This window comes from Amphibalanus amphitrite, unplaced genomic scaffold (genome assembly GCF_019059575.1).
Source record: "Amphibalanus amphitrite isolate SeventyFive unplaced genomic scaffold, NRLGWU_Aamphi_draft 000217F_arrow, whole genome shotgun sequence".
NCBI classification, from domain to species: Eukaryota; Metazoa; Arthropoda; class Thecostraca; order Balanomorpha; family Balanidae; genus Amphibalanus; species Amphibalanus amphitrite.
The window spans coordinates 394,307-421,858 of NW_024881712.1; the positions used below are offsets into that span (position 1 = coordinate 394,307).

At 48.7% G+C, this 27,552-nt stretch overlaps 1 protein-coding gene across 1 annotated transcript in view; it reads left to right on the forward strand.

Annotated features, from left to right (window-relative positions):
- The window catches only part of LOC122385390 (protein N-terminal asparagine amidohydrolase-like), a 145,820-nt gene that overhangs the window by 19,200 nt on the left and 99,068 nt on the right, over positions 1-27,552 (forward strand). The window contains exon 2 of the mRNA XM_043373631.1: positions 13,682-13,935. Coding sequence (XP_043229566.1) covers positions 13,683-13,935 — 253 coding nt within the window. The 5' untranslated portion in view covers position 13,682. The remainder of the gene's footprint in view (positions 1-13,681; positions 13,936-27,552) is intronic.

Sequence of the window (27,552 nt, forward strand, 5' to 3'; positions counted from 1 at the left end):
GTTCACCTGCTTCTCGACCCGCGCAGTACACCTGGAGGTAGCAAACGCTTTAGATACGGACAGTTTCGTCATGGCACTGAGGAGATTCATGGCAAGGAGAGGGAAGCCAGACTCAATGTACTCCGACAATGGGACGAACCTCGTCGGAGGTGAACGTGAGCTCCGTGAGTCTCTACATGAACTCGACCAAACTCGCATTACTGACGAACTGAGTCAGGAGAACATTAAGTGGACTTTCATGCCTCCCAGCGCCAGCCACATGGGCGGCGTATGGGAAAGGCTGGTGGGCAGCGTAAAGCGCGCGCTCAGAGTGACTATCGGATCTCAGTGTGTGACTGATGAGGTACTCCACACTGCGCTGCTCGAGGTGGAGTCAATGGTCAATGGACGGCCGCTGACACACGTCAGTCCTGACAGTACGGATGTTGAGCCACTGACGCCAAATCACCTTCTGCTCGGGTGTGCCAGCGCCAACATGTCTCCTGGCATATTTCAAGACAGAGAGATCAGCAGCAAACGACGTTGGCGTCAGTCACAAGTACTGGCAGAACATTTTTGGAAGAGATGGCGAAATGAATATGTACCAACACTAGCCAGTCGGCAGAAGTGGTTGCGCGAGAGAAGAAATCTCAAAGTTGAAGACGTCGTGCTGATGATTGAGGCAGACTCGCCACGCGGGTTCTGGCCCCTGGCCCGAGTTACAAGAGTGTTCCCGGGCTCGGACGGAGTAGTTCGTACCGTGGAACTGATGGCAGCGGGGGGAGGCAAGTACCGGCGCCCGGTCAGCAAAGTGTGCCTCCTGGAGGAGGCTGAATAAGCTCAGAACTGTTCTGTGTCAGAGCTGAGTTGAAGGATGGCTGTTATGTTGGTGACGACAGTGTTGTCCTATCACGTATATCCCAAGTATCCTATGTTTTCCTTTTGTTTCTTCCTAACAGATCCCTCCTGACGGCGGCTAGCTGCGGCGGAGGTGCTCGTCGGCTGAGGCGAGCTGGAGTCCTCCGAAGCTGCGTCCGGGGACGCTCATCGGCGGCGGCGAGCTGGTGCTCTCCGAGGCTGCGGCGAGCTGGTGCGCTCGTCGGCTGCGGCGAGCTGGTGCTCTCCGAGGCTGCGGCGAGCTGGTGCGCTCGTCGGCTGCGGCGAGCTGGTGCTCTCCGAGGCTGCGGCGAGCTGGTGCGCTCGTCGGCTGCAGCGAGCTGGTGCTCTCCGAGGCTGCGGCGAGCTGGTGCGATCGTCGGCCGCGGCGAGCTGGTGCGCTCGTCGGCTGCGGCGAGTTGGTGCTCTCCGAGGCTGCGGCGAGCTGGTGCGCTCGTCGGCTGCGGCGAGCTGGTGCTCTGCGAGGCCGCGGCGAGCTGGTGCTCTCCGAGGCTGCGGCGAGCTGGTGCGATCGTCGGCCGCGGCGAGCTGGTGCTCTCCGAGGCTGCGGCGAGCTGGTGCGCTCGTCGGCTGCGGCGAGCTGGTGCTCTCCGAGGCCGCGGCGAGCTGGTGTTCTCTGGAGCTGTGGCGGAGACGCTCGTCGGCCGCGGCGAGCTGGTGCTCTCCGAGGCTGCGGCGAGCTGGTGGTTCTCCGGAGCTAGTACTGCGGGAGCTCGCCTGCCGCACGGAGCTGGTGGCAGTGGGCGGCGGAGATGACTGCTGCTCTCCGGAGCTGTGACTTCGGCAGCGAAGCCGATACCATGCGAGGCGTGGTGTCTTCAGGATGAACGCTGTATATGTGTGCGCGCGGCTGTGGCTGTTGAGTGGGCAACGTACCGAAGAGGTTTTGTGTTCAGGCTTCCGTTATCCCCGCTCAACGAGGTGTCATTACGACACCGGGGGGAGGATGTAGCGGACTGAGCCGGAGCGGGTTGGCCTGTGCGTTGCTCGACAGGTGGCGCTAGTTGTGGACACAGGGGGCGACGATGTTCGTACTGACCATTGGATGGTGGCGCCACCCTAAGCCAGTGGTGGCGCAGAAAGTCCAGTGCGCCGCCCATCGACGTGGCGTTTTTTGGCTGTGTGGCGCCGGCGTGAGACGCATGGAGTTTGTGCGCCGCCGTTCGCCACAATGTGATTCGGTGGAAAAACTTTGGTATGTTCTTTCATTATTTTATATTATTTGCCGTTTCTATTGCATTGTTAATGTGATATGAGCCTGACATGATATTAGCGATATTTCGGCGATAGGTAGACCCATGTCTATCGGATAGAGAGTGAAAATGCGTTTCTGACTGATTTCAGAAACCTACCTACATTCTACATTCTACCTACATTCTACATTCTACGTTCTACGTTACTACACCGCTACTACTTCTATCTACGGTCCGCATTTCTCCGCTATGCCGCTGTCTTATTTGTCCGTTCCTACCACCAATTGTTCACCTAAACAACTTTGCCTTACCATATCGTTTTCGCTGTTGGCACGCTGCCAGATGACCCTTTTGCCATGAAAGCCTGAATATATTATTTATTTGTTTTTATTTGTAGTGTCTCAAAGCCCTAACCGTTTCCCACAGGGCCCTTCATAACCTGCTTCTGGTGTGAGTGGCGTGCCGATGCCATGGCTAGTTTCGCTGGCCGCTCGTGCACAGGGGGCATCTCGTAATCCACGCTGGTCAATACTGACAGGACTGCGCTGCTCTTGAACCGACGGCGCTGTCTCTGCATGCCGGTGCAAATTGACCGATCATCTTCGAAATCTTCCTTTCTGAAATGCAGCTCACACACAGCGCAATAGTCCTGATCCCACTCAGCCCGGTCACGGTGACCCATGGCGCCAACCCACTGAGCCCATAGAGATGTTTCGGTGAGAAAAGTGAATAGGTGGCATGTGAGACATCTCCTGATTTAATCTTTTGTTCCTCTTCGTTCGTTGGGTTGTAGCCAGAACGGCAGTTTTTTACCACTCATTCCCCTCCTCCATTGTTGATGCACAGCTCTTGCGGGTTTTAGCGGTAGGTTTTGCACCTAGAAAATTAAGTGTACTTCAGGCTATATCTTCGTCGTCTTACGCTTTTAAGTGTTGAAGATGCGATCGACTTGTTGGTTCACAAGCCAGCCAAGATCGTGTAAAATAACTTCATTGTAGATCGATTAGTTTCTTAGATATAACCGGAAACGTTAAAGTGCAAAACCTACCGCTTAATCTCGCGAGAGCCGTACCTATACGTATGTAAGGTTTGCACCACATTTTTTTCTTCTTCAAAAGAAACCACCACGCATTGTGCCCTCTAAATGATCAAAAAGTGAAATACTTTAATTTTTAAGCAAATGCAAGCACCATTGGCAGCTTCGATTTTAAATGTAAACGACAAAACACAAAAATGACGATTTCGTGCAATACATAACACACAAATTATCCACCCAGCAGAATGCGAGAATCCTATTTTGGCGCCGTCGCATAAAAACATTCGGCCTCTTACTGCAACCACCAATATTCTGTTTCCAATCCAGTACTACTGTTATCTGTGCTTTTTACATATGATCTAAAAATTTCAGATCCGGTGGACCTTGGGTCACAATGGGTCAGGTCACCAGGTCAGAAAACCGGTACAATGTCATGGTCAAATTTCAATTTTCTTTATGCACCTGTCCAACTCACAGTTTTTTTACTGATTTCCTTCGAACTTTTGGGACGTGCTAAGTTCACCGATTTGTACAACATATGTATTGTTCGTTTTTTTATGTCACTGACCTGAAGTCAGTTAGAGGTCATTACGTAGTAAAGTGAAGCCTATGGGAAAATATGCAAATGACTCCAATTTGGAAAATACCAGAAATATCCGCGTCGTTCTATTAATTTGTGCTTGGATACCACAGTATTTAACATTATGTCGCTTTATTTTTCTTTGGTTGGTGTACCAACTTATCCAAGAGTCTGGTCAAATGAGGTCAACTGAGGTCTAATGACGTTTGTGCCAATAACTTGTCACATAATAAAAATAAAGCTTTCAAAATGGTATTTCAAAAAGCTCTTGAACAGCCGAGTCGAATGATATGCAATATTAAGCATTTCGACCATTCTCAAGACTTAACCCTCACCCCGCTGGGGGGGGGGGGGTACAATTTGGCCCCCCTCCTGTGGTTTTTCCTGAATAGCAAGAAAACGGCGGCGCGCGGCGCCGCCAAATTTTCAGTACCTTCCCGGGCATCAATTTGACACCTTCACACAAAATTTCCAGACTTAGATCACCTTAGGTCAGGGGTTATTGAGATCTAGCTGAGGTCATGTTCGAGCAAAAATGAGCAAAAAACATGAAATCTTGAAACGCTAAAAAAAGCTACAGTTACCAAGCAATTTCAAAGTTCTTCATATGGTCATGTAGACAAAATGCGGCGCTACAAAACTGTTATCTCGGATTTTCAAAATTTTGGAATTTTGACCCAAAAAAAATATATATTTTTTTTTTAGAAAAACGCAAAAAAATCCCAATTTTTCGAATTTCGAAAGAAACTGTAATATATATGTCGTGATAGTTCCTGTGCTCTTCTATATACATACATACCAAATTCTAGATCGATATCTCCTTTTTTGGCCAAGTTATAGCGAAAAAAACTTCAAAATTGATGTCAAATTTTTAACTAAATTTTAAGCAATTTTAGACCACGAAGCGAAAATTAAAGACCACCATTGAACTCCCCGTGACGAGCTGCATCGAATCGATACCCATTTTATGCAAAAATATCAACTTTTAAATTTGACCTAATTTGACCTGATTTTGACGTGACATTGACCTGACCGGGCTGACCTTAACCAGAACATAATGTTAACTGACCCTAAAGGCTGCCTGACCCACATAATCGCATTTGGTATATAAAATGGACCATCAAACATGCATCACATGATATTTTCACATTGTGACCCTCAGTGACCTGATATCTGTGACCTGACCTGGTATCAGTGACCTCAAACAGCAAAATATGTGTTTGAATAACATTTCCCTATCGATGATATTCAATGAAATGCATTTAACTCGATTTTATAACGCATTTCTTGAAATGCTTGTTAACGGTGAAAATGCGACATTTGACCTGACCTGCGACGTCATCGGTTTGACCTAGGTCAATGAAATCGGGTCACAAGGTAGTTCCCTGTTGGGGCTATCCAACACCGTTTGCCGCTTGTCGTTATGTTGCGTGGTTCTCGAGATCTAAGGGGGGGGGGGCAAATTGCCCCTCCCCCAACAGGGCGCGTTGCTCGGCAGACCCCAACGGGGCGCGGGTTGACTCGCGCCACTGGGGGGGGGGGGGCTGTTCGATTCCATGACAACTGAACCAGGACAATTGAAAGATCCAGGGACAGCTGAACCAGGGACAACTGAACCAGTGACAACTGAACCAGGGACAGCTGAACCAGTGACAACTGAACCAGTGGACAACTGAACCAGTGGACAACTAAACCAGTGGACAACTGAACCAGTGGACAACTGAACCAGTAGACAACTGCACCAGTGACAACTGCACCAGTGACAATTGAACCAGTGGCAAATGAACTAGTGACAACTGAACCAGGGACAACTTAACCACAGGACAACTGAACCAGTGCCAACTGAACCAGGGACAACTGAACCAGTGCCAACGGACCAGGGACAACTGAACCAGTGACAGCTGAACCAGTAGACAGCTGAACCATTGGACAGCTGAACCAGTGACAAATGAATCAGTGACAACTGAACCAGGGACAACTGAACCAGGGACAACTGAACCAGGGACAACTGAACCAGGGACAACTGAACCAGGGACAACTGAACCAGTGCCAACGGACCAGGGACAACTGAACCAGTGACAGCTGAACCAGTAGACAGCTGAACCAGTGGACAACTGCACCAGTGACAACTGCACCAGTGACAACTGCACCAGTGACAACTGAACCAGTGACAACTGAACCATTGACAACTGAACCAGTGACAACTGAACCAGTGACAACTGAACCAGTATAACAGCTAAACCAGTATTTTTCTATTTTTTAAAATGAATTTAGTCCGAACCTTTTGATAGGAAGGATTCACAAGGACAGAGCCACCGCTAAGCGAAGCTTGTTGTGGTGACCCTGCCCTCTACCCTCCGATCGCGCAATTCCAGTTCTATGGCAGAATTTAGAGTCCAAAGTTTAACGTGCGCACATAGCCGCGCACGGCCGGTCCCCTCACTGACTTCACCTGGCTACGGCTTGCCACCAACCGCAACCATACCTGTCAGGAGGCCCATAAATGTCAAGCGCCCGTCGCGCTTCGAACCCGGACTGTTGCAACCGGGAACGCGTGCTGTCACCACGCGGAGTCCAACGCTCTACCAACTGAGCTACGGGACCGGCTAAACAGCTAAGTATTTCTTTTTAATTTTCAGGATTTTTTTTTTAATTTTTTTCTACACCGCCACCCATGAACAGGTGACCAGGAGTGCCCCTGCCTCTATCCCAGCGACACACAAAAGCTTACGTTAACACCAGTGAACTTAAAATGATAAGTCGCGGCACTCCCAGCTAATAGTAAGGAAAAAAACAAAAAAAGCAAAAAACGAGAGAAATATCAGTGGAGTATGCATGCTGTTAATATAGTAGCTTAAGAGAAGCAAAGTAGTCACAACTGAAAACAGTTGGTGACTGCCCTTCTACGCCAGGAACACCCACTGATGCACACTTACACAGGGTGTTGTTAGTGGGAGGAAGGGATTAGAGGGGGAGCAGTCATACATACATGGTGGATGGTCGTCTCGTAGGTCCGCGGCTCAGCTGGCTCACACTCAGCTGGACGGGCCTAGAACCACCCCAAACATATGTATAAACGTTGCCTACTTTGACAATCATAAACTAATGACAGTAAACAGCAAAACCAAAGAACCTGCACCCAGTAGTACAGGGTGTCTCAAAAGTTCGCTTACAGGTACCAGCCATGCTTTTTTGTCAATAATTCTGAATCAACAAGAAATTAACAGTCGAAATTTTGCATGGGCATTTGGTAACAACCTTCCTCAAGCAGCTTCATTGTTTTCAAGCGCATTCGACCCTTCATGAGCTCACAAAAAGGGTTCACCTCTGACCATGGATCAGGCATGAAAATGGAGGTCGCATACTCGGGTCGGCTGAGAAACTCTCTGCTTCACGAGTAATGGGAATGGTTAGGTCGGAAATGACACATGGCAAAGTGTCGGCGAGGATGAGTACAACATGATGGTCATCTAATAAAAACGGTGGCTAAAATTTTTGAAGGACAAAACCATGCGAGACTAACAGCGCTTTGAACGACCCTTTTACCGCAGCAGACTCGTGCTCCGGAAAGCAGCTGAAAATGCAGTCCTAACTATTGAAAACTGACTAGAAGCTCACAGACAGAGGTTACCCAGTTTCAAAAATTGCAGGTCATCATAAAATAAAGACAAAATATCATTTAAAATTGTTTATAATATATATAACGCTAAATTTTGAGGGAAAATAATGCAAAAATCGTCAATGCCGAGGACAAGTGACCCTCCAAAAGTGTCAATTAATGTAAAGTTTTATCTAACGAAGTTTCAAGAGGCAGATCTGGAGCAAATAGCTTTCTTTTACACACAAAATCCGGACAAAACCGCACGATGGACAGGTTTTGGCCGTTTACAAAGCAGAACCTCTCCAGAGGAAAACACTCCAGAACCCAGCGAAGGTCTTGGCATTGGGAATCACGAGCGTTCGGGATTTGCAAAATTTGCAAAATGTGTCTAAGAAACAGATGGCCGACACATTCTGCTACGATATGCTGCGAAAAATTTGCCCCTGGCACTTCCCATTTGTTCAGGAATGGGGTTGTTTTGAAAAGGAAAATGGTGCTTGGGAAGTCGGCGCCAGTCATTCATGAAGGAGTTAGCGCCAGAGAAGACCTACAAAATACTCACGGATGGTGTCGATGCAAGCTGTCGGCTTTCAGGGAGAAGCGGATGTTGCCGGGGAGCTCGTCAAACCTAAATCCGACGCAGAAACTGCAGGGGATTCCCCTACAAGAGCTTGAAAGCTGGTAACCTTTTATCAGCCTCCGGCAGCTGACGGAGTGACGAAAATCGGTATGGGCAAATATTTTTGGAGATACAGTAAAAGGTTTGGTTTCCAACCTTCCGAATCAGTTGTCAAAGCATGCATATTTGTCTAGTGTACACACGGACACCAAAACCTTAGATTTTTGGCCGGTTCTTATATGCTTTATTGACATGGGAAATGTGTAAACGAACTTTTGAGACACCCTGTACAGTAAATCAAAATACATAAATTGAAAGCGCGGCGAAAGTGGCGCTACGTTGGTTTGTTGCCATTTCCGCTGAATTTAACATGGCTCACAGCTAACAGAAAATATCTGAGACAGTACTAATTGTGCTAACTATCGCTTGGATGCATTCATTAAACATTTCAGACAATCATCAATAAGAAAATGAAAGCATACGTACGACGGCCCTCGACACCAGTGGTTCTTTCAAGAATGAGCCTGCGTGGTTGACAATTTGGATGCGTCTCGTGCGCCAAACTCGTCAAAGACACGCGAGCGAACGCGGCCACTAAATGACGGGTCGGCTCCCGAACGTAAAGAGCCGCTAGATTTCTCACGAACGGCGACCGACCGGTCGCAATAGCGACCCTCTTTCGCACCCCATTTCCCTTACAGGTGATGGCGCCAGGATGCCCCCCCCCCTTGAAGGATGGCGCCCCCTATGAGTTTGTCTACACCATTTTTCTAGCGTGGTTACGCCCCTGCCAATAGCAATACACTGTGGCACTTATTTGCACTGATGTAAAAATCAGGCTCAAATTTCTTTGCGATTAAGTAACTGCTGGAGAAACTGTTTTCACGGCACAGATTTTCAAAGAACGACCATCAAGATGGCTATCTCAACTCAATTTTAATGTTAAGGTGGGACAGCCCCTTAACGTAAGGTGCTGTGAGTCGTTGTATTGACTGCAGGGCTGCGGAGTCGATGGATTTTCGGCGACTCCGACTCCGACTCCGACTCCGGCTTTCAAAAACCAGCTCCGACTCCGACTCCGACTCCGACTCCGGGCAGAATTGTCGACTCCGACCGACTCCAACTCCCGACTCCGACTCCGCAGACCTAGCAGGGCTGCGGAGTCGACAGATTTTCGGTGACTCCGACTCCGACTCCGGCTCGGGTTTCTAAAATCAACTCCGACTCCGACTCCGACTCCGGTCACAACTGTCGACTCCGACCGACTCCGACTCCGACTTCGACTCCGACTCCGCAGCCCTGGTATTGAGGTTGGGGACACTCCTGGTCACCTTATGATGGGCGGCGGAGTATTTCGTAAAAAAAACGACAAAATTGCATAGATCAGCTCAGTAGCTCGGCGCCGCGAGGTAGTGCTAAAGGTGAATGATTTTTGAGCCAGGTGCATGCACACTGCACAGAGCTTCAGCCTCTGTGCATTCGCGGCGAGTTCAACTATGTGATGACCGCCTCCAGTCATGGACTAGAAGCCGGTCAGTTGAGCAGCAGTGGTGGCGCCCGGCCGGTCAGCTCGACGCCACCCGACTACAATACCGACGGTTGGCTGCCCCAAAGAGCGGCCGGGCGACGCGGCGTCTGTGACCGCGCGGCCGCCGGTCGCCGACCTCTGGCGCCGCGCGCCGCGTCTCTGCCCTCGGGCGCGCTCCCACGGCCGCTCCGCTCCCGCTCCCAGGCTCTCAACGGCCACTCCCAACCGCTGGCTGAGCGGTACAGGTGGTCCACCCCACCCCCAACGGCCTGCAAACTCGGCACGCCAAAAGTATATGGATACAATGTCAAAGACTAAGCACGGCTTTGGACTAAGCATATTTTCTAACTACGAGCGTAGGTAGGGGAAGGTAGGGAAAGATGCCCAGGGGTTTGTTATGTCATATACCATTCGAATATGACGATCGGAAAGCAAAAACTTTAGTTTCAACGGAAGTTGCCATCATTTTTCTCCATAGCATATTACTTTCGTGCCTGAAATATGACAATTTTTTTTTGCTATTAAAGGGACTATCCCACCTTCTAAAATGTTGTTAAAACCAGGTGCCCGACTTCATAGATTGGATGACCAGGAACACGGTTCTGGCATTTATTTTTCATTAAACATCTTAGGCTTCCCGTATTCCAAACACAAACTTTCAAATATGTGACGTCACAGCCCAAAATTACCTCCTTCCCCAGGCCACATTACTGTCATAAAGCTGATTCTTTTTACTCTGTAGGCACCACAACAAAGTTCAGACCAAGTTTTAAGCGATTTTTCAACGAACAAACCCATTTAAATCAGAATGACTAAACGAGGTGACGTCACCTAACGGTCGCTCCATGTTGAAGATAGGGCCTTGTACAAGGCCCATTTTCAAATGAAGGGAACGAATTTCTTCAACACCAAGAGGCCGCGGGGGTTGCAACCTAGATAGATAGTGGTTTCTGAACCTCGCCGCAAACTTGGCTATCTCAACTCAAACCCCATGTTAAAGGTGGGATAGTACCTTTAAGTGACCTTTAAGCATTTTCCTGAAGTAGTGCAAGGTGGCATCTTACCTCAGAGGGTGGGTAAGACGCTCCCTGGCGTTGGGGAAGATGCCCCTCCGCACTATAAGTGACATAAATGGGCACATGAATTGCCTGAACGAATCAGCTCTGAGTCTTCAGTGAACAGTTTGAACGTGACTCGTGCAGCGACAGCATTCCTTTTTTGGGGAAAGACTGATTTTTTTTCGGGATCCCGGGATAGGCAAAATTTCGGGATCGGGATTAAAATTTCGCCGGGATCCCGGGATCCCAATCCCGGGATTGCAGTCTCACACATTCCATGAGACTCACGGTACCATCCCGGCCTGGCCAGATGGGCCGCCCACGAACCGACGAAGCGCAAATAACGAAATGTTTTATATATGTATCGTAGTAATGGTATGTGTCTCTATGATGTGTTTACCCGCGCCTCACTGGTGGTGGTGGTGGGGGGGGGGGGGCTTTTCATAGCCCCACTCTCGTTTTTCTGTCTGCAATAACTTTTAAACCACTAAACGTATCGACGCCAAACTTTCAGTACCTTCGGCTGCATCAATTTGACTCCTTGTGTCAACATATGAACTTCATAGCTACCATTGGTTGGCCGGCAATGACGTCATAGTGACGTCATGTTCGGCCAATTTCGGCGCAAAACATTGAACCACGGCAATCGCTCTTAGGGGCTCAGTTTTAAGCTAGATCCAATTTCTTTGGATGAGAGGACTCCGAATAGACTGCTCTATCAAACTGCTATCTCGGATTTTCATAATTTGGAAATTTATGAAAATTATATATTCCTCGCCGGACCTATTGGTTTTCTACATACGGCCGAAAGGGGGGGGGGCGAGTACGCCCCCTCGCCATTTCGCTTCTGGTGGAGCTAGCGCGTCCCGGAAAAAACGTGCGTGTGTGCCGTTACGAGACGCAGAGATTGATACCCGATTTTAAGGCCCTAGCTCAACCAGTGACCTCTGAGGTCAAGTCAAGTGCCCCAAGGTACGGTTCCGTTTTTGGTGAATAACTTCGCAAAAAACGGCCGCTGAGCCGCGCTTTTGGCAACATCGTGTTCACCTCGCTCAGGCGCGTCGAATGATATACTTTTTATTTGGGTGAGGTCAACTTAGGGTGTTGACCTCAGGTCACGGTCAGGTCAGCACCCCCAGGTCACGAAATTGGTCGGAGTAGGTCATGTTGCATATCATTCGATTCGGCAGGTCTTCCTGAGTCCATTGGTGTTCTTCCCGACTCGCTAGCTCAATTTGGTAGGAAGTTATTGACGAAAAACCAATATTTTTTTTTAATAAATTTAGTCCGAACCTTTTGATGGGAAGGATTCACAAGGACAGAGCCACCGCTAAGCGTAGCTTGATGCGGTGACCCTGCCCTCTACCCTCCGATCGCGCAATTCCAGTTCTATGGCAGAATTTAGGGTCCAAAGTTTAACGTGCGCACATAGCCGCGCACGGCCGGTCCCCTCACTGACTTCGCCTGGCTACGGCCTGCCACCAACCGCAACCATACCTGTCAGGAGGCCCATAAATGTCAAGCGCCCGTCGCGCTTCGAACCCGGACTGTTATAACCAGGAACACGTGCTCTCACTACGCGGAGTCCAACGCTCTACCAACTGAGCTACGGGACCGGCAATATGACCCTAATGACGTCATAGATGACCTCAGCAAGGTCAAATTGCAAAAGTGATGCATCTAACCTTGCGAGGGATGCACCAAATCACGAACGGTTCTGTGTGCTTGAGATAGTTGGAGATCGTTCCCGCCGCCAAAATAGCAGTCTTCATTTTTCCCCATTGACTTATAATGGTGAGGTCACGAAAATGACCTGACCTCATATGACCTTTAGGAAAAATCAGATATACAAGTTGTGAGACTCGTAATGGATATTAGGTCCTGCAAGTTTCACTTCCCTGCAAAAGCTCCTGTGGCAGTGAGGGCGTTGCGAAGTTGCGACATCTGAAGACCGTGCAGAGGTTCACTTATGGCGTCATAGGTCAGTGACCTTACTGGCCCTGAAAATGCAGTTGGTGTCAAAAGATCTGGATTGAAACAAAGGTTTCAGCTCTCTATCGCCAGCGTGTTTAGAGCTATCGCGAAAAAAAACCCTATGGGGGCGGCAGAAACCCCCTTCAGCCGACGAGGAATATATTAAAATTCAAAATTTATGTTTTTATCTTTCTTTTAAAAAGTTTTTGTCTTTTTGAAAAAAATGTAATATATGTGATAGAACACATCCTTGTGATTTACTCTAGCAAGTTGTAGCCAGATATCTTCAAAAATAGCCAAGGTATACGCATTATAGCAAAAATTTCACAATAATGAATTTTTCAAAACAATGTTCAGCACGTATTTGACATCATACACCAATATAAATAGCACCATTGTTTCCTGAGCTCAAACTGCATCCGTTAGACACCTTTTTTGTTGAAAAATTTTAACTTTAAAATTTGACCTTTTTTGGCCTTAACTGGCTTGACCTAAGCTAACTAAATGCAACTCAAAATAGCTTTAAGTGACATAAACGACATCGAATTCGCAATATTTGGCCTAAATGGACCATAAAACATGTGTCACGTGACCTATGTATGCTATAAGATTTCCGTAACCTGTGATGACCTGACCCTGACCTGAAAATCAAAGTACAAGTTTGGTACCCTCAGGGTATCCAAAGCATCTGTTCACGAGTGTGTAAACCAAAAGATTTCCGTAACCTGTGATGACCTGACCCTGACCTGAAAATCAAAGTACAAGTTTGGTACCCTCAGGGTATCCAAAGCATCTGTTCACGAGTGTGTAAACCAAAAATGAGCCTGATCTGACTTGTAAGACGGCGGCCAGAGCCTTAAGTGTGAACAAGCCAAATATCGATAATTTTTACTTTGACGTGACCTGTGACGTCATCGGTGACCTTGATGTCAATGAAATTAGGTTTCGGTCGACAGTTTGTCCGGGGCTATCAGACGCCGTTTGAATTTTGACGATCGGCCCAGTAGTTTCGGAGTTAACAGGGGTTGGGGTGTTATTCATAGCCCCCCTCCCCCCGTAGGGCGCGTTATACGCAGATCCCAGTGGGGCGCGGCTTAATGCAAATGAAATAGGCTAAAAAGAATTGAGACAGTTAACCTACCCATTTTTGTATATGTAATGAACGCTACAAAATGGACTGCACTGACTCTGTCTGTCTGTGTGTTTGTGATTGCAGGATGGTGCTGTGTATCACGGGCATCCCGATCGAGACGATCCCGCAAGACTCGCGCACGCTGTTCCAGCTGTACCCGCACCTGAAGGAGGGTGCTCGCCACCTCTGCAGCCTGCCGGCCAAGTGTGTTGGTCCGGCCGGTCTGCTGTACGTCAGCCAGCGCGAGCTGGCCGTCACCGTGCCGCACGACAAGAACGTCTCCGTGCTGGGTACCGACGACTGCACCACCTGTCACATGGCCGTGTTCCGGCACACAGGTATAGCCGTCACCGCTAAACTAATCTGAGGCTCTACTGTAAACGGACAAAACATAGCGCGTCCGCCATTCATTAACCCGGCCGGGCCCGGGGGGGGGGGGGGGTAATCCCAACCACCGCAGCCCGGGGGGGGGCGTTTTTCGCCCCCCTGTCTAACTCCGTAAATAAGGGAGCTACGGAAACAAAAGCGATACCAAACGAAAGGTCCTTACGAGACGATTCTAAAGCACCTAAAATTTTTGACCTCAGGTCAATTTTCAAGGTCAGAGGTCAAGGTCAAAGGCAAAAACCGGCACATGTGTAGTGATCTCAAAGTAAGCCTTCTAGAAGACGGCAGGCGGCATCAAACCGGCAAAATTGGGTGTCAAACGAAAGGAGAGAATCTGAGGATTCTGAAAATGTGCTCAAAGTGAAAGGTCAAGGTCAAGGTCACGCTCAAAATTGACCTCAAACTTGGCACTTTTTCTTGGCATCTTGCGTGCTAACTTCCAAGATGTTTTGAAATGTTTTGAGGCTTATCAGTTCCCTATTTGTGGTTCATCTTACGACACAAGGCTGCTCAAAGGTCAAGGTCACTGAAGAGTATCCCTGCTAGAGGCTATTTCACTAATTCAAGTTAGCAATAATAAATAAGACAATTTTGCCATCCGGAAGCTCTAAATGAAGGCTTAGAGGAAAATAGATGCCAGATTCGTGATCAGCGGGTACAAATCCATCATAAACGACCTTTCATGTGTCAAGGTCAACCAGAGGTCATTCGAGGTCACATGAGGTCAACATAAAACTTGACCTTTTCCGAACAAAATATATATCATTCGACGCGGCTTGACAAGGCGAATGCGATGGTACCACTGCCGTAGCTCTAAGACCATTTTTGTCGAAGTTATTTGCGAAAAACTAAAACCACATTTCGGGGTCGTTGACCTGACCTCTGACCTCAGGTCACCAAAACTATTTTTCTATTTTTCTCTAGGTCAAACGCTACACAACCGTGCTCGTAATTTGTCTTTATCTCTTAAACTCTATTTTTAGCAGCTATTTGAAGTTTGCGTCTGTGACGCCGAAGTTTGCCGTGCAGGGGTCTAGAAAAATGGACCTTGTGACGTCATCAAGGGGGCTAGGTCCAAATTTTTTACTTCAGAAGATGTCAAATTGATGGGAGAAAAGGTACTGAAAGTTTCGCTTTCCTATCCCTAAGCGTTCGGGAGCTATTGCAAATATTCGCCAGGGGGGGGGGGCGAAAAACGCCCCTCCCCGGGCCCGCGAGGGTTAACCCGCGCCCCAGTGGCGGTCTCAGCCACCTTCGCCATAGTGGGGGAGGCATATGTTACCACCCATCTCTAACAAAAAAAAAAAAAAAACTGAAAGGGCTGGAAAGGTGCGGTAAAAGCAGTCGATAGCTCTCAATGCGTTTGTTTGAAAGTATTTTAGTCATTTTTCATCTTAGAGCAATATTGGGGTCACCAGAGGTCATCAAAGGTCAAAAATTTGCCAAATGACATTATATTTTTCAGAAAACATGCCGCTATCTCAGGAACTATGATAGCTAGAAAAACGCACGGACAAGCAAACGAATAGCTTTTGGACTCTTCTTTTGATAAGGTCATCATCAAAATTGACCTCAGGTCAACGGTTGAGCCACCATAGGTCAAACATTGTGAAAATAGCTGTTTTTGGATATCTTTCACGGATAACTTTTGAACTAGCAAAGATGAAGAATTGGCAATGGCACTATCGTGTAACTCTCCTTCAAACGCTTCGAATAAATATATTTTTACCTGGAAAAGTCGAGGTCAAACTTTGACTTCATGTCAAGGTCACGTGGTGACCCAAATAGGTCATATCGCATGTCTCCGATGCGTCTCGACAAGACAAACACAATGAAGCCATCCCCAGCGTTCTATCTCTTTCCAATCGAGAGTTATTGGCAAAAATCTGTTTGTAGCCTCAAATGACCTGGGATTACCTATCTAGAGGCTATCAGCAAAAAAGACACCTTGGTCGTCAGGGTGGTCCAAATCATTGTGATTCTGAAATATTTGGACTGTTCTTATGCGTACACGCGGATCTAGAGGCCTGTTCATTTTTCTCTATTGACACGCTACTGGAAAATGGAACGGAAAGGTCACGCCACTGGCCTGACCTTAGGTCACGGATATAAAAATCTGAGATATACAAATTATAGGTGCCCATAATATCATGCAATCCGCCAAGTTTAAACCTCTTAACCCGCGCCCTGCTGAGGGGGGGGGGTTAAACACCCCCCTGTGGTTTACATGTTGTAAAAATTTCAGACCAAGGTCATTTCAGGTCAGATCACCAAGTCACTTGAAGTGACCTCACCTCATAAAAAGTTTCAATGTCTGCCATAGCTACACCGAGTGGCCGATCGCTTTGAAATTTTCAGCGATTGCTAAGAGCAAGAGCATGTACAAAACGTATATCTCAGAATTTTGACATCGATGACCCAAGGTCAGGTCAATTTTGAGACCTCCCCATTATAAGTCAATGGGAGAGAGAAAATTGAAATGCGCCTCTTTTGGACGAAAGACATTATAAACACTCCCAAACACTGAATTACAAGTGGCTTAGACACACTGAACATGAAAATGGTGTCCGTGACCCCTGTTTATGCCCTCTCAGGTCACGAATGGTATCTAACAGTTTTTCGCAAATAACTTTTGATAGAGGCATGCTAGAGCGATGAAAACGCCTTAGATGTGTTCAACTCGACAATGCGTATCGACTGATATGCAACATGACCCTTTCCGGTCAGGTCATGACCTTGACCTGAGGTCATATTTTCAAGTCGACTTTTCAAGGTCAAGTTATAGTACATTCGATGTGTCTTGGCGAGAGGAACACGATGCCGATAAAATTAAGCTCGTACAAGGGTTGGGTCAAAAGTTATTGCAGAAAAACTGTTTCCGAAAAATCGGCTATTTTTGCAGTTGTTGCCCCCTGCAGGCAAATCCGTTGACGTTAGTTCAAATTTGAGAAAATTATTCAGAAAGGGCGTTGATAGGGCTATCGAATGCGCTTTTCCGCGGCGCTATAGCTCTATTGGTTCCCGAGTTATGCGTTGGCTTCTTGGAAATTGTCGACATTCGACCTGGAAATCGGCGAAATTTTGCCTTCAATGACCTCTTGGTGACCTGACCTCTGACCTAACCAAAAAAGTGACAGAAGTGATTCGTCATTATTTTTGGCGATCTTTCGAACGCCGCCTCCCGCGTATCGCTACGTGGCCCAGGAGCCGAGTTAGAAGGGGGTGTTCAAGCACCCCCCCCCCAGCAGGGCGTGGAAATCCAGGACCCCAGCCGGGCGCGGGTTAACAACAGGGCCTCGGCTAACATGTTAACTGGTGGGCCAAATGGCCCACCAGTGACCCGAAATGGCCCACCAGCCTCAAAGATTTGGCCCACCAGTAATTTTCCGAAAAATCGAAGTTTTCACATTTTTCACTTTTCAAATTTAAATAGCAGATCATTTCGTACATTTTCAGGCTGTAAAGTACCCATCGGTGAAACATATTCTTGTGAAAAAACTTCAACCTATTGTTTGCAATATCCTCTTGGGTGGACTATAGTACCCACAACTTTAAAAAAAAAATCCACCACCTACGTCTTTGCTGTATGATTTTTACTTCGATTTCCATGTGACGTCACAGTGCTTCCATGTCCGGTGGTGTCCGGTGTGCTCAACCGGACACCACCGGATATGGAACGGATATTAACGGATGACAAACGGACATCACCGGACGCTGACAGTTCTCGTCCGTTTCTCGTCCGTTGGTCCAATCCGGTGAAGTGTGACCGAGGCTTTAAATTTTATGCAATAATCGTGAAAGACGTCTGCCTCTGTCAATTACAGATAGTGTCGGCGGCTTCCAGCCGATCGAGGTCTGCGAAAGTTCTTGCAAGCTTTCCGATCGATCGAGTGGTTGCAGTCACATAAGCATCTGCTGCAGACAGTGGCGTAGCCAGAGATCAGCGAAAGGGGGGGCCATGGTGCTCGAGGGGGCGACTTTTTCCCTTGAGAGGGGCGCCATTGTCAGCTAGTGACAGGGGTGTCAGGCTAAAATGTAACGTCATGTTCATGCATGATTTACTATAGGTGTTGCAAAATACATAAGAACCAGCTTTCGCTGATTTTCATCAAGTCCAATTAATGCAATTTGCAGCCTGGTGTTTTTTTTTATCAAAAAACCTTGATCTAGATGAATTTTTAGCATGATATAGGAAACGAGCTCAGGCTACGGACATTTTATTCTCAAAATACGCATCCATGCGAATACGAAACGGTAAAATAACTATACGTTGATCGATAGGCAGAATCTTTATTCTTTGCAAAAAAAAAGAAAAATATACGGGCTCACTCACTGATCCGAAGTGACCTGTGGGCTGCAGCCTGTGGTCGACCGGGGTTGCCGTGTTTAGAATATCAGAGCGCACGTATGTAGGATACACGCTGCGACTTATTGCCTAAATTGGAATCAAGGAAAGACTTGAACAATTAAGACCACGAGATCCACCATGAGATCCCAACTCATTGTCATACCAGCAGCGACTGCAGTCAGAGGCGACCGAACGCTGACATACGTTCTGGATTTTTTCTCCACACATCCCCTTTACAATTCGATGTCTAGTGCGTGCAGCCCCTACTTCTGGACATGCATGACTGCCTCCAGTGACTGACTGCCACGCCTCCAGAGGGAAACAACTCCAAAAATAACAGTTTTTATTAAAATCGTTTTCTGCAATAGCTTTTGACTCAAGACAGTGACGACATTTATTTTGCCAGCATCGTATTCCTCTTGTCGAAACGCGTCGAATGAACTATACGTTGACCTTGAAACGTCATTTTGAAAATTTGACCTCAGGTCAAGATCATGACCTTGATGGACAGGGTCATGCTGCATATCACTCGATCCGTATCGTCGAGCTGAACACATCTGACGTGTTTTCACCGCTTTAGCAAGTCTCTATCAAAAGGTATAGCCAAAGAAATGCTGGTGACCGTTCATGACCTGAGATGACCTCAGGGGCACACAGAAGGGTCACAGGTGCATTTTATCGATTCAGTGTGTTATGTTTACCTATGTACCGATGTTTGAGAGGGTTTTGAACCACATTCGTCCAAAAGAGGCGCATTTTAATTTTCTCCAATTGACTTATACCTAATGGAGAAGTCGCAAAATTGACCTGACCTTAGGTCATGGATATCAAAAGTCCGAGATAAACATTTTATACATATTCTTAGTCTTATCAATCTCTGATAGTTTTAAAAGTGATCGTTCCGTCGGTGTGGCGTACGCTGGGGCGGCACCGCACTGCTAGGCGGGGGCGGCATCACAATAATGGGGGGGGGGGGGGGCAATGCGCTGGGGGCAGCACTTGCATTGAGGGGTTTTTTCTCATTTGGGCTGAAGATGACACTCAAGAATAAGAATGGATAATTTTCCACTCTCACATTTTGGGTGGCTAGAATTTTCCACTCAGACACCAAAGAGAAATCTGAAGTTTGGGACACTGTTCACCAAAAGCGTACATAACTTAGTTTTTGGAAAAACATTAGGGTTGCACAGTGCGCTTGGGCTTTTGAGTCAATTCTTTTCCATGCGACACCAATAGCCTTAATGATCATTTTCAGAGATGTTGGGGCTGCTGCTACAACCCCCTTTTGGGGTTCCTGCTGCAACCCACTTTACTAAAGCTGCAATCGTGCTGTTCACAATTCCTCCCGATCCACCCGACAACGCCCGATCCCGTCCGACCGCTTCCGAATCTCCGACTAGTCGGCGAGCGATCCACTCAGGGCTCGCTGATTTTGAACATCCGACCGACCGTAAGTTATTGTCCAAAGTTTTATCTGCGTCAATATTTTGTGCATACTTGTGCAATTTTATGTGCACCGCCGGAGTATCACCACTGAGAGGGTTGTGGGTCCCTACTCTCTAGGTACTCTCTCCTCTCTCTGAAGAGTCGGGGGAGGGGTCGAGGCCCGTTTTTTTACATTTTATATGCCATCCTGACGTTTTTTTTTTGCAGAATAAAGTGGTCGAAATCTGGGGAGAAATCGAAAATTGGGGGGGGGGGGCTTTGGCTACGAAGGTCAGTCCATGTCGCTGCCCAAGTGGCCCACCAGTCAAAATTCCTTAGCCGAGGCCCTGGTTAACAAACACTGCAGGCTGGCCATGATTGCAAACTTTTTAGACTTGTTCAGTTAACTTGACCTGGTGACCTGACCTGACATGACCTGGGGTCAAAAATTTCACACATTGTCCAGAATTGATGTAAAACAAGCTACTCCAAGAGGCGCGGCGCTGCGCGCCGCGGTTTTTTATTCACACGCAAAAAAAACGCGACAGGGTGGTTACATATGCCCCCCCCCCCCCACTGGGGCGAAGGCTAACGATGAGATGTATGGTCAGGGGCCAAGGTCGCCCACCTCGGAGCACCCCGCCTCTGTGACCGCCACTGAACAGCGTGTTGAAAACCTATGCACGTGCGTGCTACTACTACTACGGCTTAGTAGAGTCATTGTTGTGCCCTCCTGTAGATTGTAGGGGAGACCCGGGAGGTATGGGCCCCCTGGAGGTATGGGCCATCGCAGTTTTGAAGAAGTGTTGCGTGTTTTTACACATTTGACCGCGTAAACTGGTAGCAGCCATTCCGTTATACAACCCACGTGATTTTCAAAATCTTCCTCAGTCTTCTTTGGCAATGAGCGGTGATAAAACGTTTTTGCCCTCTTCGAGTAAAATACTGTACATACAGAAAATTCGTGATAAATTTGAACCAGGCTCATTTTATGATGTCAATTGTCAGACCAATGCTAACATTAAGTTTAAAGCATGCCAATTAAGGCTGGATAGACAATTTGAAGCTTTCTTGCAAGATTATGAGCTGAGATGCTACGCAAATTCTGGCGTCCTAACCGGGAGGTTCGGGCCACCCACCCCTGTTGATCCTAAATCAATAAAAAGATGTTTTCATTGAGTGTCATATTCAATAAGTTTTATTTTTGTCGCGCACGGTTGAAAGTTTAGCTCCAAATTTCATTCGAACAGAAAAAATATTATATATTTTATTTCATGGTGCATGATTGAGATTACCAAAATACATATGTGCCCAAGTTTTACCTCCATGAAGTAAGCTGTTCGCCGTTTATGCGGTTCCTGGGCTCTATGAGAGATCAAGGTAGATACCAGCTACGAGTATTGTCCTCATTGTCGAGAAAAGGATCATATGAAACATGACACCGGCCCATACCTCCCGGGCCATGGCCCATACCTCCCGGTGTATTTTGATGGATCGAAAAAGCGCATGATTTATTAAAAGTTATCTCGAGACAAAATAGTTGATCCCAGATGCCTAATATCAGGCACACTTAGCAGGCGAAAGGCAATTTCACGTGCACAGAGTGAAAAACCAGGTGTAGCCACTGCCCACTGGAAGAAAATTGCCTTTTCACAAAACCGGCCCATACCTCCCGGGTCTCCCCTACCTACATAACCTACATCCATCAAACCGCGCCCCACTCTGGGGGGGGGGGGGGCTTTCATAGCGCGCTCTCGTTTTTCTGCAACGACTTCTAAACCGCTAATCGTATCAACGCGAAACTTTCAGTACCTTCGGCTGCCTCAATTTCACACCCTGTGTCAAAATATGAACTTCGTAACTACCATAGACTGACCGGAAATGACGTCAGAGTGACGTCATGTTCGGCCGATTTGGACGCAAAGCATTGAACAATCGCTCTTCGGCCTCTGAACAATCGGCAATCGCTCTTAACAGAGGTGAAAAATGTCAACTCTCCAACAGGTGTTTGAGACATAGTCAATCCATAAAGGAAGGTCGTCGGAGACAACCATTTTAACCCTTGCCCGCACATGGGGGTGGTTGCCACCCCCATGTAGTTTTCTGCTCTGCACTCAAAATAGAGCCAGATGCCTGATTTTTCGTATAGCTGCTCCTCTATCCTTTCTTGATGTCCACTGAAAATGTCAAGTTTCTGTGGTTTTTGGTTTCGGGGATATGACCTTGTTTTTCAGGTCATGTCATGACCCAAATCACCAAAACCTAATATCTTGCGTTGACTTTGGGTCTTGTGAGCTTTTGACACCTTGATTTCGGCCTTTTTTGCCAGTCTTACCTGACACCTATCATGGAACATGCATTGTTCGACGATGTACAGATGTCAAGTTCAGGGTCAATGTCAACCTAGGTCATTTAAAAACATTGCGTTTTAGGCAAGCTGAATTTACTTTTCGTGAAGTTTCTTTGACTGTATTTTTGGTAAAAGCTTCTCATTTCATGATCTCATGTAATATGGACCCATAAACAATCGGTGCACACATCAGAATACACGCAGACACACACAGACATACAAACACATATCATTGACCTTGACCTAACTTGACCTGAAATGACCTCAGCAGCAAAAACCTGGTCGCATAGTGTGACAAAGAGGTTCTAGCTGGCTTGGCACCACAATACGGCATCGTCATCGGTATATGATGAGCAGCGCACTTGATATCCAACGGTGACCCAAAATTTAGTTTGACCTGACCTGGAAGGCCAATGACTCACCTGAGAAGGTAAAACTGGGTATCATTGGATTCGTCTCTTCCCAAAGAATCTTTTTGGTTTTTACCGCGAAGCTAGCTATCTCCAACAGGAACGAAATGGCGCGGGGGGTGGCAACTCCCCCCCCCCATGTGCGTTCTAGGATGGGAAAATGGCATGTGCGGGCGAGGGTTATGATATCTATTAATCTCTTTTCATTGTTGCCACAAAATTTTTCTCGTTTTTCTTTCAGGTACGCAAAAAAGCAAGGATATTGAGTCTTAGTTCATTACGAGAACTTCATACTCCAAAGCACAGAGCACTATACAGTATACATAGGCTGCCCCGGAGACACCGGAGACAGAAGGTGGTGAGAAGGTGATGACTCTAGAGCCGGCCGAAATCCATAAAGACGATTCTCTTTGACGCTTGCCGCGAAACTAGACCTTACGGCAGTCTCCGGAGACACGAAAAAAATAGCGAAAACGCTAGCACAAACCCTGCACACTCGTGACAACGCGGCGCAGCTGCTGAAAATGCCGTTGGGATAGTAGCGAGAGTAAAGTGTGTTTGAAGCGACGGAAGAGAGCACCTGGATCCTGATTGGATCTACTTAGGTAAGACTTGAACGTTGAGGTTGAGGAATTACTGAGGAAATATTGAACTTTTCAAACAAGGATTATTATATCAGTGGCGCAGCCAGGATTTCATTTCGGGGGGGGGGGTAGGGTGGCACTTAAAAATCAATTTTTGATTTTAAATGTGTGCGGGTGGTTTTCCAGTTCCTTTCCCGTAAAAAATAAGGGAGGCAAATTTTTATGGGAAAATATTGATGTTTAGAGGTCGCGAATCAAGGTCAAAATTGGGATTTTGGTGGCAGATTTCAATATCATTAAAATCGTTTCTGACTTTCCTATTACGCTGTAGTCGGATGATAATGAGGCATTTCCTAGTCATTTTCATATTGTTTACTGATATTTCATGCAGCTTCGGTCACACCAGAACGCTGGTCTATGTACTCCACTACTCAAGTTCCTCCTCTTTAGTAGATTATTGGCGCCTCATTGGAGGGAGGGGTATCATGGGCAACGGGCACCCAGATCACTTTGTGTGTAGCCTGGTTAGCAATTGCAGTCGATCTTCGGGTGTCAGGTTAGCGTTTTCTGTGATCTTTTCAACGGCATGGGGGAAGAACTGGCGCTAATCTTTGTCTTTCATGAGTGCCAGCCAGTCCTACATCAGCGCCATGCCGCGCCTGGTGAAGTCATCCACCAACCGCAGCTCCCGGACTACACGAGCTGCGGTTTGGTAGCTGCTGTCCTCCCAATGGCCTTGGTCATTGATGATGAGCCCCGCGTCCAGGTCGTGGATCCTTGAGAGCTTTTTGAACGACGATGTGAGGAAGCTCACCAAGGTCTCGGCCGCGAGCGCGGCGTTCATAGTGTCCACTAAGGACTTATGGGGAGGATCCTCCCTCTCCTACAAGTCTATTGCCCGCACCATGTCTTGATTGAGCCCGAGGGTCGGGGTCTAAAAGCTCCAGAGTCACCAGGCAGCCGATCACTCAAGTACTACAGGTGACAGCCGAAGACCGGGACTGTCGCCTTCGACAGCTCCTTGTCGGGGTAGGCGCAGAACGAGTTCACGAAGGTCAGGTCCAGAGCCGGCGCAGTGGCAGTAGAGTCCCAAACCAGGCGGCGGCGGCGGCGGCGGCAAACTTGCAGGCAACGGACAGCGCACAGCGTTTGATGACCTGGGCCTCGGCCGCCGTCAGCCGGAGCCGCTCCCTGAAGAGGAAGGCATCCACATTCCACAGTGCAGATGGTCTTTACCATCCACCTAACTCAGTAGAGTACTCTGAGGCGGAGAAACGGATGCCGTGCTTGGAACTCCACCGAGAGCAATTACGCAGAGCTTCAGAAGTTTTCGGTAGTCTTCCCGGAGCTAAGCATAGTCCAGCGATGGAAGCGATGGAAGCTGACCAGCAGGTTGTCCCACTCCGGAACGTCGTCGACGGCGAACGCCACCGGTGTGATCCTGTCAATGAAGTATGAACTCCCACCCGCCTTTGAACCTCTTAAACAGCTGGATGTAGAGGCCGCTCGAGATTCTAGGGCAGGTGGAGAATGCCTTCTCTAGGCCCAGCTCTTACACGTGGTGCCGGCAGGCCAGCTGAAGGACGGGCCGATCCAGCTTCTGCTCGATAAGGGCTAAAGTACCGTTCACCAGCATGCTGTTCGCCGTCGTGGCGTCGAAGCAAAAGGCCGCAGTTCCGCTTTTCCAGTTCTTAGTCCCCCAGCGCTGTGAGCATGGCCTCCTGTGCTTGGATGGAGGGGAGATTGGGAACGGCGAGGAGCTTGGCCTACCCAGTCCCTCCCCCTCCCCATCACCAGGACTTAGAATCGGTCGACGCTCCTTCTCTCGCGGTTCAGGATTCGCGGTTCAGCCGGAGTCGTATCCTAAGTTCCATGCCGCAGTTGAAAACAGGCTCACGTGTTCTTCACACGTTACGGTTGGGCAGTTTGGCCCGGTCGAGGCCAGTTCACTGTTAGAGACGTCCGCTCGCCCGCATGCGCTTGGGAGTGTGCGTCGACGTTTCTCTCTCACGGTAGCCATCGTCAAAGACGTTCTCCGTGTGCGCGCCGCAACGGCCGGGTAAGTCTGTTGCTGGCACTGACACTAGAGTCGGAAGAAGCGCCCACGGAAGAACATCCCGAAAGCACAATAAACCAGTGCAGCTCAATGCACACTCTCGCCTCTGCTTTCGCCCGCCGGCGATAGGCTGACTCCAACTTCTTCACATTCTCTTCGACAGAAAAGGAGCATGTCTCAAGAACCGATAGAACCGTGCGGCTCGTCCTCCCTTTGGAACAAGGGAGACCGGTCACTGCTCACACTAATCAGAGGATATATATGATGGATAATCAGAGGATATATGGAGGATGACCTCCGCTGTGAGAAGGCACCGGTCGCAGGCCAAAACAGGCCTGACATGGGTAAAACAGCCCAGATCAGACCTGTCTTGGCCTGACCTGGACTGGCTACGATCGGCCGGAAGTGATGGGATAAACAATTGTTATACAAATAAAGGTCAAAATACGTCTGAAATGACGCTTAATGACCACATAAGTCATTCCAAATAACTTTAAAGTAGTTTCCAAAAAGTTGAATTTTTGCCCAAAAATGTCAACTTTGACCTCAATTCGCGACCCCTAAATATCAATATTTTTCAAAATCATTTTGCACACATTATTTTTTACGGGAATGGAACCAGAAAACTACCCGCACGCCTAAAAATCGGATAACATAAAATTCACCCTATTGCTAAGTGCCACCCTAGGGGGGGGTCATCGCCTCCAAAGCGGGCCCCCTAGTGTGCGGGCCCCCCAGCCATTTTTCAGAATCTCTCCATATTTAATGCACATTCTGCTGAGCGGGCTACCTTTACCTGCACGATAACCCTGAGCGAGTTTGAATCAGAACATTTGGATAGAACAATAGCTCGGTAATCACCCGGTGTTCAATTTTTACGCAAGTTGACCACGACAGAAATATGTTACTATAACTAAGAATTCGTATCTCAGCAGTTGGCGCGCGACCTTGGTTGGGGTCGGACTCGCGGCGCGGGCTCCCGGCATGCGAGCCGAGTGAGCGCCAGCCAGTGTGCCCGGGTCGCCAGTAATCACAGACCAGTGACCACAGGTGAAATGCAGTGATTGCATGACGTGACTTTATACTAAGAAGTGGCGTAAAGTGACGGACAGATTTTGATCGACGCGTATCGTGTTGACGAACCAGTGATGTCGTCGGACGAGAGTGGCGGCGAGTCGCCGTTCACTGACTGTGCGGCGTCCGGAGCAGAACTGCGCGTCGACACGCCGATCGGTCGCCAACGGCGACTATCGGTGCCTGAGATGGTGCGGCGAGCTGAGAACCGCAAATCGAAACGTCCGGCGCCGGACCGTGGTTCCAAATCGCCGCATGACCCCGCACTGCCCGCGGCTAAGCGTCCACTCGCCGAGCCGGACGAGCCGCCGGGCGTGGAGCTCAGTGCGGGTGCACTCGCCGCGATCAGTAAACTGTTGGACGTCCGCACTGCAGCAGTGATCAATGCTTTTGAAGCCAAATTCGAGCGCATGGAAAGACGCCTGAGTGTGCTCGAATCTGAATCAATGGACAAAGAAGTCGAGATTCAACGTCTCGGAGACGAGCTGGCGCACCAGATTCGTATCAACACTGATCTCCAAGCACAGGTGGAGAGCATGGATCTCAACAGGAGGCTGGCATCGCTCATCTTGACCTGTGTCGACTTCGGGAAGAGAGCGGTGAATGAGAATATCGAGCAGATAGTGGTGCGTATTCTCAACGAGAGGATTCCGGGTCTAGACCTTACCACCGCGGATATTCACGCCGCGCACAGACTTCAGCGAGACGAAAAGGTAATCGTCAAGCTCGCGAAACGGAGCCTGAGAGACAAAATCTACGACGCGCGGTTCAGCCTAACGTCATATGGACCGAGGGCGGACGGATCCGGAGTCTGGCCCGGTGCTGGCGGCGGGCGCGGCGGCCGACGGAGGTCGCCGCTCTACATCTCCGAGTCACTTACAGCGTACAACCAGGCCCTCTACAACCAGCTGCTGCATGCTCGGAAGACGAGTGGCGGCTCCAAGATCGCATCCGTCTTCAGCCGGCGGGGACTGGTGTACTGCCGCACCGTCAGGGGCGGACCCAACATCCGCGTTCCGGACGAAGCCACTCTGCGTCGAATCATCGGTGGTGCCGGCGGGGGACCTCTTGAGGCGGGCGGCCCGTCGCCTGTCGGGCCCCGGGACCCACGGCGGCCCGGCGCCCCCCCGCCCCCGCCTGTCGGACCTGCGGGGTCTCGGGCGGCCGGCGGCGGCGGGGTGTCGGGCGCTCTTGATGATGGCCCCCGTGTTGCTGATTCGGCTGCGCTCCCGGAGGGCAGGACTTCAGACCCGCCTGCTTCAACGACTGAGGGACCGCCGGATTCTGCCGAGACGCCGACAGCCGCCGAGACGGTGCTGCC